Consider the following 11,824-nt stretch of genomic DNA (forward strand, 5'->3'; position numbering starts at 1 on the left):
GAGTGAGTGAGTGAGTGAGTGTGTGTGTGTGTGTGGGGTAGGACACAAATGGCAGCAGACTGGAGATTTCTCTTAATGTAATTTCTACCAGGCAGCACCATACTGAAGTTTGTTTACAGCGTTTGGCTTGGTATCCTGTTCGTAGTCATACAACCACCTTTAGCACAGTAATTTTGTGTTTCGTGTTAAATCACCATAATTAACGCTGTTTGCTAAGGCGAGCATGACTATTACTGTAGCTCATACTTAGAATTAGGGATTCGAACAAACCCCTGATGGTATTAAACTTAAGTGTAACCCTTCCTGCACTATTTGTGCCTCAGATCTTGCAAGCTTATTGAAGAGAAGCACGCCATTACTTTTATAAGCGTAAATGGCATTGAAAATGACATTTCCAACTTAAATTTGTTATAACTATTGAATGTACGGACTTTGGAGTACGGACTTAAGTTTTTTTTTTTTTTTTTTTTTTTTTTTTTTTTTTTAAAGAAGGTGCTTGGCAGATTATTGTAGAAGTGAAAAAAGTTATGCAAGTTGAAGTTTATGAAAACTTATACTACGGGGCCGTTGAATGCTTGAATCTGATTGACTGACGAACGTTCTGAGGTGTGCAATTATTTTCAGGGAAACGTACGGCGAACGTAGTACTGTTCCATATCACTTCGCATAGTTAACTGTAATAATGGAAATTAGCATACAGTACCTATACAGCACACAGGAATTACTGCAATCACACGTGCTCGCACACGCACACTACGGTCACGCAGTTTGCACAAAAAGGTGTTGTCAGCGCTGCCCTGACGATTTTATAAGTTAGCCTATATAGTGTAGCAACTTAAAGGCTACACATGACATTTCTCACTAGCGAGGTAATAACAGCGCTGTTTAGAGACGCTGCTGCAGAACACTGTTGAGGGACGCACAGAGGTAGCCTAATTCACACAAGCTCTCTTTCGTTCTCTTTCTCTGTGTGTCTCTTTCTCTCTCGCTCTCTTTCTAATAACTTCATTAATAACTGCATTAGAATGCTATCAACGGCTCAAGCCTCCATTACCGCTTCACATTGTGGCCGCATCACCACCTCGGGTGTGCATTATTTTTCTAATAGTTCAACGGCCCGTCATCAATTATTCCTTACATAAAATGTAAAAATTAACATTTCAATATTTTATATAAGATATATATTTTAAATACATGTTGAAATCTAAAACTGCCAGCAAATTAAAACCAAAAATCTCAATGAGTTGTGTTCCAAATTTGAAGTTGATATCTCTAAAAATGAGCTTTCAGTAACATTTTGTTTGGGTGCAGTTCCACACTTTTCCACTAGATGACCATCAAACCCCATTAGTGACCATATAAGGGCGCCCTCATTTCCATATATGGTTTGAGTAATCTGAAACATGTTTTTCCGTACTTTCTCAATATTTATGAAGTAAATAAGACATCATATTCAGAGGTATTATGGGCAGTATAACAGTATTTGATTTTAATTCAACCTCAACAATTAACAAGCACAAAAATAAAGAGATGCGGCGTGAACCCTGAACGGCTGTTATAGTTCATGCTGCATCACAAATGGAGAATCTGTCAGTTTGTCTTTATATTCAAAACATTTTTAGACCTTTTTTCTAAAAAAATAGAATGGATGTTATCTTTTGAACAATTGGTATGAAAATTAAAGGTTTTTACCAATTATTCCTGATTTTACATGTGCATCGCTATTTCAAAATAAAGGTCAGAACTCACTCGCTGACTCTGAAAACTTTTGTTGCAAATCAATAAATTATGGTTGCTCTGTAAAGTATATCGAAAATAAGTCATAAATATCAGTCACAATAATCAGTCACAAGCCAAATATGAAAACTAGAGTCTTTAAGCTTTCAAATGAAATATAGTTTCTCAAGATTACTTTAGGTTTAGACTAAGCTATTACTGTTATAATCATGTAATAACTAATTAGCCCACCGGTGTCGTAAACGTTACTTTAACTGCAAGATATGAAGATGTATAGATGTTTCCTTTTTTTTTTTCCTCACAGCATTTAAATGAGTTTAAGTATTAGTAATACTTTTAGTATTAATAATATTTTTAATAATAATAAATAATTTTAAGTCATTCTGCATCCCACTGTTTTTGAGAACCACTGTTTTTAGATCATGAAGAAATATTCATTCAGGTGTGTCTAAACTTTTGACTAGTAGTGTAGTAGTGAAATCTATTTTTAATAATGATATAAAAGTAATAATGATACAATTCTGTAGCAAATACATTGACCATTTTGAATTGTCTTCATATATGTTGTTGTCAAAATATGAAATTGAAAGACACAAACCAAAATTGACTAATACATGAAGTTTTTAGGTATTAATTATTATTATTGACAAAACTATAATTGAGTAAATTGACCATGGTGAGTAAAAAATGCATAGGGCTCATACTGACCCCATGTATGAAGTCTCGTGTAGTGATACAAAAAATGTAATTTTTTTAAACATATGACCAACAAATATGTACATGCTGAGGCTCATATACCTGTATAAGATTTATGAATAAGAAAATGGAATATTAAAGTCCCCATGAAATCAAAATTAAAGTTTTTTGGGTGTTAGTATCAATATGTTTGTCTTAAGGTTATCTATTTTTTCAATATGTTTATTGTCCTTTTTCTTATTTTATAAACGCACATCAGCTATACATGTAGTAACAAAATAACCTATGTAACACCAGAACAAGTACACAAGCATACACCCCTTCACTTACACGTTCAATTAACACTTTTTTTTCTTTAAAAAAATGCATAAATAATAATAAAATAAAATAATAAAATAAATTAATAAGTAAATATTTCTAAAAGTAAAATAAAATACAATAAAATAATAATAAAATAAATAAATATATAAATAAATTTGTTACAGAGAATGTTTTACAATGTCTTTTTCAGTAAGGTCTACATTTCCATTTTACATGATATTTATGTATGGCTCCCATAGCTGATCAAAGTCTTTCCGTCTACCCTTAGCAATGTAAGTTAGCCTTTCCAGTCCGATACAGTTCGATAACTCCTTTGTCCACATTTTCATAGATGGAGCATCCATACTCTTCCAGCCTAATGCAATAACTCTTCTGGGTTGAAGGAGACCAAAGTCTACAAGTTTAATCTGCCTTGATGTTTGTATAACGTCCATTGGATATATTCCAAGAATACAAAGTTTTACATTCAAAGGAATTGCAATATTAAACATGTCTGACAAACATTTTATAACCTCCTTCCAAAAGTTTTGATACCAGCATTTTTTCACCTTACAACAGTTCCATAGAGATTATAAAGTAGTCGATGCGTGAGTGAGTTTTATAGGAACTTGAGTAACAGGAATATTCTCTTCTATTTAGGTTTAGCATTCTCCAAACTTCAATTAATCTTAAATCCTTCATATAATCAATTATTGTTTTTCTAGTTTGTATATGAGTTGCATCAATTTGGGTGGATCTGTCCAATACAGGATCGAGGGTACAGTTAAAATCTCCTCCAATAATATTAAATCCCTCCAAAGCAGACACGGTTAAAAATAATTTCTCAAAAAATAATGGGCTGTCATCGTTTGGACCATAAATATTTATAAAGTTAAGCTTTTGTGTCAAAATACTCCCCTGAACAATAATATATCTTCCAGAAGGGTCCTGAATGGTTTTTCTAACTTGAAATGGCAATGACCTATGAATCAGGATAACTACGCCCCTTGCATGACTATTAAAAGTTGCATGAAATACTTGGCCTGGCCATCTTTTATTCAAGTAATGTATATCTGATGCAACCAAGTGTGATTCTTGTAGAAAAACTATTTTAGATTTGAGATACTTTATCCTATTCAATACTTGTTTCAGCTTGGCCAATTTTCTCATTCCACGGACATTCCAACTTGTAATTTTAATATCCAGACTGTCTGTTAGTTTTGTAACAGCGTAGCTCAGCCCAAGATCCCAACAAAACAGTCAATACCTGTCAACTATGCACATTCAACTTAATATATTGATCTTCCCTTTTAACTGTAAGAATATGTAATTCAACCGTATCAAAACAAAACAATACCCCTTTCTCTAATATACATAACCTACAAACCGTATAGAACAAAGTCAACTCAGTTGTACCCAGTCGGTGCGTCGTGCAAAGAAAAGGAAAAAAAAATTATTTACAGTAGGTAGGCTACGTTATATTTAAAATTTAGCACGCGCCGACTAAATATACTTCGAATTATTTAAACTCACTCCTACTATAACATCTCGGTTGTCCGCTGTTATCTACAGATGTTCCAGCATCGTTACATGTTGGTTCAGTAGATCACCCGACTGTAGATTCTACGTTGACTGTGGGACAAGGAATTAAAATGCCATTTTTTACTTAATTTTGTTTATAAAGCACCTTTCAGGCTACAAAGTAACTCCAAAATGCTGTTAGTTAAAAATAACATACATGTTTGGAAAATATATTTAAAAAATGACACACTATTGGGTCAATTTGACCCCTTTCTAGGATTAAACTGTATGCACATGCAGTATTTATGGACCAGAATAACACAGGCTTTTTTGACTTGGTCTAGTAATTGCATAGCAACAGTTTGAACATCCTAGCAACCACATCACAACACCCTAGTAACATGCATGGGCACACAAGTTATCTGTATTTTTAAAGATGTAACAATTCTGTCTATAATAGTCGTTGTCTGAGAATTAACTTTGACAGTTATCATGCAGTGCTAATAAAACTCATTCTTTACCAATTATTTTTGTTTAGAACTCATGTATGTTGACGCACTTTTACATTAATAATCTCACCTGTTATTGTGCGTGTCAGTCACAGTCAGTGCGCCCGTCTCAGTCTATAAGCTGTAGTGTGATCTTAATTATTTTCGCCCATGAGACGCTTCTCCACTTGATTACTGATTGGTCCCTAATGGGAGGGACTGACTTGATTAGATTGGAATCCTGACAGCCTTTAAGTCTTTACTTCGGTTATAACAATAACAAAACCGGACAGCAGATGCAAGACATTCATGCAGGCCAGTATTAATAGACTTTGGTGTCAGCGAACCAAAGTGTCCTGTCAATTGGTCACACTCTCATTATGCTGTTTCTCAAATAAGCATGTGAGCATGTCGTAAGTTTCATTACTTCTAGTCTGAGTCTGTATCTTAAAGTTGCGATAATGCTTGACACTTCATTTACATTTCAGCCAATCAGATGCGATCTGAGGGACTGGTTCTTATTGTTTTTCTTTTAACTCTAAGAATCTGACTTCATTGACCAGCGTCGCACGTAGATATGCAATTCCGAAGGTGTTTAGCAGGGTTGATCCTCATCACTGGGGCCGTGATCTTGTCACATGAATTTGTTCCTGTTCAGAATGAGAAAGCTCTTAAAATGATGTGGCCCATAATTCTGCAGTTGTACCTAATCTTGTTTTGATAAAGCCGAGTTTGTTTAACGGCCGAACACCCCGTGAGATTTGGTAATATGAAGTTTGATATGAAATTAGTGTTTACATACAAAACTGTTACATCTGTAAATTTGTATTGAGGGCACATATACTAGAAGTTTGGGGTCAAGTCTCTTATGTTCACCAAAGCAGCATTTATTTGAATAAAAGTACAGTAATATTGTGAAATACAGTATTACTGCAATTTTAAAATACTGTTTTCTATTTTGATATATTATATTCTATATTTTATATTCTATTTTAATATATATCTTTATGAATTTTCAGCATCATTACTCCAGTCTTCAGTGTCACATGATCCTTCAGAAATCATTGTGATATGAGACACTTCTTACTATTGTGCTGCTTAAAATGTTTTTTTTTTGAGAGGAATAGACATTTCAAAAGAATAGCATTTATTTGAAATATAAGTCTTGTGTAACATTATAAATGTCTATTCTGTCACTTTTGATAAGTTTAATGTATCTGTTTAATGTGTCTGCTGTATATTCATAGAAGTATGCAGTATGAAGGTATTCATTCATTCGTTCAGTTCTTTAAAAACAAGTAAAATCTTACTGAACTTTTGAATGGTAGTGTAGTTAATTTCTAGTATCTTTACGTGTAGCATGGGCTTTTAAATGGTCATGACTGGAGTTTAAAAATTGGATGTCAATCTGCACAGACATGTTTAGTGAGTTTGACACTTTAGTCACGTCTTAAATCACATAATATTTAAGTTTTATGTCAATGCTGTTGTGCTTTTTAACATTTAGTCTTATAAATGCATCACTTTAAAAGCTATTTTTGTTTTTGACAAACATAAATTTCCATAATAATCGATTGCAGCTCATAGATATTGGTGATAGAGCTTAATACTATGTCCTACCCTGGTTTTACGTTTTCTCCACTTCAAAATACTAATTTAGTTTTAACAACAAAATATTTTCAAGACTGTTTCTGTTGATGAAAGAAAACCACGTTTGTATATGATTCATATTTCATTCTCTGCACATCAACAATCATCCAAGTTCAAATGAATGCACTTAGTATAACGTGCGAGTGATGATTGGCACCTGCAGCTTTGAATCTCATGTACTTGTATATTGTGTCTGTGAATAGTGAGAGCTATTTAGCCTAGAGCGCTATAGTGTTTCAATAGGAGATGCTGCCCAAATGAAAAAATTGTGTTGATAATACATCTCACTAAAACGCTGGTCTTTTTTATTGGTCATGAGTCACAAATAAAAATAACTGCGTGAATTAAGAAGTGAAGCATCCATTACAACAACACAAGCTCTGGGAATACATCACTGTGAGGCTTGTAAATATGGATCAGAGCTAAGGTTTGGAGTGGGCTCTTCCTGTTAACATTGTGTCTTATACCAGTAACCCCACCCAATGAACTCTGCATAATATTCATGCTAACTCCTCCCCTTTGGTCTAGCCCCACCCCCTGCTCCCGCCTGCTTCCTGGAAGGCTCCTCCCCCTCCCTCTCTGTCTTCTACTGACTCTTCCCACCTTCCCCTAACCCAACTGCCGTTCTGCCCTATAGGTCGGATGACAGCGACTCCTCTCTCTCGGAGGTGCTCAGGTAGAGATCTCTGTCTGTCATTCTGTTTCCTGTTGCCTGGTTGCCCCGCCCGGACACACCCCACTGGGTGAGGTCATGGCGTGAGCATGCATGTACCCTTTCCATTTGCTTCCTGTGCTGTGAACGCTGAGAATTGAATGAACCTTATGGACGGACTTGTTTGAATAGCTTCAACGATCTTGCAGGTTCAGAGGAAGGAAAACCGATTTCGAAATACAACGTTTGATCTGAATGTACTTGCTTAAATGTCAGCTTATGACACAAAATCATTTAATTGAACGTTTCCTGCCAAGCTGTTGGGAAGGCCCTATTAAAAACCTTATTTGACTCTTGCAACAGCTGTGGACTAGCATCAACAGGTGTGAGTACTTACTAGCCAACTCAAAACGATTTTGGTCTGGAGTATCACACCTACCGGCATTTTTGCCAAAATCTCAATGCCTTTAGCCAACTGCCTTTAATATTTTTCTCTGATTCACTAACACAAATTGTCAAAATAACCAGATCTGACAGAGAAGATCTTCAGTAGTCACTCCCAAGGCCATGAGCGTGACTCACCAACCGAACAATATTTTCAGGCAGTCCAGAAGTTGTTTTGAGTCGGCAGGGCCATTAACTCAGGGTTAAGACCCAACCACTGAGAGACACCCTGTCTCTTGATTCTTCAGCAACTATGCAAATGAAGCTTATAAATGAAAATCAGCTGGAAAATTGGCTAGTAAGATTCCGACCGAACTTAGCAAGGTTTATGTCTTTTTGTCCTTTGAACCACCAGTGATCTAATTCGTTTTTTGCAAGTTTCCTCTGGTTTCTGTTGTAAAGAATCCAAAAAATTGATTCAGACAAACCCCACAGGTTCAATTTTGTATGTTGCTCAATATTCTTTTCTAATCCAATATAGTGACACTGTGATTTCTCTGCACCCCATTATCCTGACAGCACAATTGCATTTTTTCCCTGTTTCTTTCGAGTTGTTCTCGTTATACCATTAGAAGCTAATGGCTCTATGATGGAACATGGAGTGCTTGGAACAACTCGGTCCCAAATTTCCTTTGAGAGACAAATCTGTTTAAGCGAGGAATCACAGACAGCTGGCTTAACTTGACAGCTTGTTCACCAAATGAGCCAGCAGTGATAAACTATCCCCGAATGAAACAAAACAGCATGATGATAAACTTCACAATATGATGTCTTAGTGTTTCGGCTAAATTGTCTAATCTGAAGCCAGTGTAACTTGGCAGTTTTTTATTTTTTTTAGATCAACACCCTCTTTGATTGGCATAAAGCTGAGTGAGTCAGTAGGGAAGGCTTCTTTTCTCTGAACCACAGAGGTCTGCTCTAAATCCCGTCATGGGGATGTTAGGATAAGGTTCATTCATAAAAACTCCCCACTTTGTTTATCCATGAAAAGCACAGAAACTCCATATCCTGACCTCTTCATGCTCGTCTTCTCTGCTGAGGAGACTTGGAGAAGGGGCAACGGGATCCACCCCCCCCCCCTGTTTTTCTCAGAACATCTGATTTCTTTGCTTTCAACCCAGTGGAAGGGGTCCAGAAACATGAGCTCACTCCTCATTGGTTATGTGCTGCATGAAGGTTTGGTTTTTAGAACATAATTTCAATTTTTTCTTCCAAATTTGCTGTCATTTGTTGTAATATTTTGGTTTTTGCACTTGTGTGAAATGGAGTGTTTCCTTTTTCATGCGTTTTTAGTATTGCAGGCCTTGCATGTCGAGTTTCTGGCTGTGTGTATAGACTTATTTTTCGTTTATGGCAGTTATGTTCATAGCGCAGCATGGCACTACACCTGTATTGAGTTTCTTTGATACTAAGTGAGGAATGAAATTGCAAGCATTTTCATTAATAATGCTTAACTCAAATGAGCAAAAAATTAAGCTGCATGGTGTGGAGAAATTATGTGGTGCTCATTTTTGAAGCTTGCTAAAGCAAACATCACTATTACCAACTCCCAACTGTGAACTGTTTCTCCTGGTGGGCAATAAAGAAAGCAAATCATTAAAGGAAGTAGGCGCATTTAGAGAAGTCTTATTTTGACTTGATTAGCAAACAGCCAGGACACTTTAGCAACCACAAAGCATTGTCCTGAAAACCACCTAGAACACTGTAAGCATGGCGAGGAGTTTTGCATGTGCACACACCACTTACATTTTCTTCAGATGGCAAAATACCTAGTTGCATATATAGTTAAAAATGTATAATATGCAAACACAGCTTCAGTTAAATGCTTTATCATAGTTTGTAAGTTAGTATTCATTGATTGAAGTTCGTACACACATAAACTACTTAGATACTTATGTTTAAACTCCTCATACAGTGCTGATCACAATCAGTTCCTTTTCGCCGGACCTCCCTAGAGTTCCTCTCACTTTAGAGAGCACAAATGTGCCAACAGAAGCCTCTCGCGTTTCATCTGTCCTCAGAGAGCTGGGATGTCCCAGTTTCCTCTTTAATCAGCCATCCTCTTGTCACCTCTGTGCGCCTGCGCCTGCACAGAGGCTTTGACGGCTCCACCAGCATTAGGACTTCACAGGCGCTGAGCTGGACAGAGGCTGATCCTAGCCCACAGGAGACCAATTTCCCTTCATCCCAAACTCCAGCTTCATTTGAGTCTCGCTCGGCCGGCAGGATGGAGCGTTCCGAGACTGGGCTGGTCGGGAATGCTGTCAGCCTTAAGGGGAAGAGCCTCATTATTTTTTTTTAGGGGAGGGAAAGCTTGTTTAGCCCTGCCAGGTTGCCAATGTATGTGGGCTAATTGGCAGCCACAACTAGAGTTACAATGCTTTCTTGGCAGCAAAAATTGACACAAAAAAATGAAGGCAGTTTTTGAAAAGTAATGCCTACTTTTGTTTGATTTTGTTTTTCTTCTGACAGATTACTTCCACCTGTTTACTCAAAGAAATGACTTCTCCAATTTCCAGGAGGGGTCAGTACTGAGCTGAAAACACCCCCACTGTTGTGACTGACATAATGCACCCTCCGTTCTGCTCAAGGGGGAGCATGGGAAAATAAGACAGAAATAAGTCAGACGAGAGATGAGAGATCAACCCCGAAGTCATTTTACTTGTCTTGGTCCCTCAAGTACAAGACCTTGAGACCTTAAGTTTTATTTTTGCTTCCTGAAGTTCTGGAGCAGTTTATAGATGAATCCGCTCTTCCATCAAAACAACGTGTGTTTAGCACATCTCTCTTGCGATAGAAACACTAATTTAGCCTGTGGCAGCGGTCCATCATAAATCGGACCAGAAATTCGGCTTGCCAGCTGTCAGTAAACGTTACATCCATTTGCAGTTGGCTCTGTGGTGCTGTTACGATGGATGTGGAAATTGTGGTTTTCAATTGCACACCAGCTTGCCTGCACTATTGTTGAGGAAAAACAGAAAAAGCTAGTGGATGCCATCCAATGCGAAGCATTGTCCGCTTTCCGATGTGATCTGAGCAGCCATGACAGGTGTCGTGTGATGGTTATGCCAAGCCTGTCAGCCATTAGACAGACAACAAAATGGTGACATCATAACACGAGTTCCAAAAACTGTTCCTGCCTCACCTTCGTCTGGCTGCGGCTTCAGTGACTGACGGGAGGTTTGACGGTGTTCATACTGGTGAAAACGAGATTTGAAGTGTCTTTTGGGAGCTGCTGGGAAACACTGTGCTTCCGAATTGGGACCATCTCGCTCACATACAGGCTGACAAGAGGAAGAAGTGCTGCCTGGCTCCTGCAAAGAGTCTTTTAAGCAATTTCTGTGGATATAAATACGTTTAAAAAGCCCCGTGTTGGTCTGCATCCTCAGATGCGGTTCCTTCTTTTCATCCCTGCTTGAGTGTCAAAGTTTCAGTTGATCCTTTGCAAATTCCGTGCTGCCTCAGCACACGTGTACAAACACAATGCACAAGTCATATCTACATTCTGTTCTTGTGCATATCAACTCAGGCTGGATTATGGACCAGGCCAATGGGGCAAGGGACCTCTGAAGCCTCAGGACATGCGACAAAAGAAACTGAACACAAGGGCCCTTGGTGCATACAGCCTACGTGGTGTGTAGAGTGCATTCTTGAATGGGTCATATGATGCGATTTAAATTTTTCCTTTCTCTTTGAAGTGTTACAAGCTCTTGGTGCATAAAGAAGATCTGTAAAGTTGCAAAGACTAAAGTCTCAAATCCAAAGAGATATTCTTTATAAAAGTTAAGACTTGTCCACGCCCTCCTAAAACGCCTCATTTAAACACGGCCCCACATGTCTATGTCACTGTGTGGGAAGATTTGCATAACGCCGCCTAAATGTTCACGCAAAGAAAGAAGGCGTAACTTATATTCTCGCTGTAGTATTGTTGCCGCCGCCGCCATGCCGTGGATACGCTGTGTTTCGTTGTGAAAGCAAAACTACTTTGTTTGGCCTTCCAAAAGAGGACGATATCCGCTTTGTCATGCCTAGAGCTGATCCGTGCTGGTCGCTGAGGATGTACATCAACTTCACGCTGTGGATCGCTGGATCGGCTTTCACCGTGGACGAAGCGGAGTCTAGCCCGGGGTCGTCACATGTGGTTGCCGCAAGCCCGCCGACCATTCCTCACTCTAGCCGCCGGCCTCCGCTCACTCTAGGCCACCGCCGCTCTCTCTAGCCCGCCGTGTGTGACGCTGTGTTTCGTTGTGAAAGCGAAACTACTTTGTTTAGCCTTCCAAAAATGGACACGACTAGAAATCAGTGGTTAAGTTGTATTTACAACACTGTTCCAGAA

At 38.1% G+C, this 11,824-nt stretch overlaps 1 protein-coding gene across 1 annotated transcript in view; it reads left to right on the top strand.

The window, feature by feature from the left end:
* The window catches only part of LOC107680414 (kinesin-like protein KIF21B), a 66,021-nt gene that overhangs the window by 41,201 nt on the left and 12,996 nt on the right, over positions 1-11,824 (top strand). Inside the window, exon 26 of the mRNA XM_016476303.1 lies at positions 7,030-7,068. Coding sequence (XP_016331789.1) covers positions 7,030-7,068 — 39 coding nt within the window. The remainder of the gene's footprint in view (positions 1-7,029; positions 7,069-11,824) is intronic.

The sequence above is a fragment of the Sinocyclocheilus anshuiensis genome, unplaced genomic scaffold, assembly GCF_001515605.1.
Source record: "Sinocyclocheilus anshuiensis isolate Anshui unplaced genomic scaffold, SAMN03320099.WGS_v1.1 scaffold792, whole genome shotgun sequence".
NCBI classification, from domain to species: Eukaryota; Metazoa; Chordata; class Actinopteri; order Cypriniformes; family Cyprinidae; genus Sinocyclocheilus; species Sinocyclocheilus anshuiensis.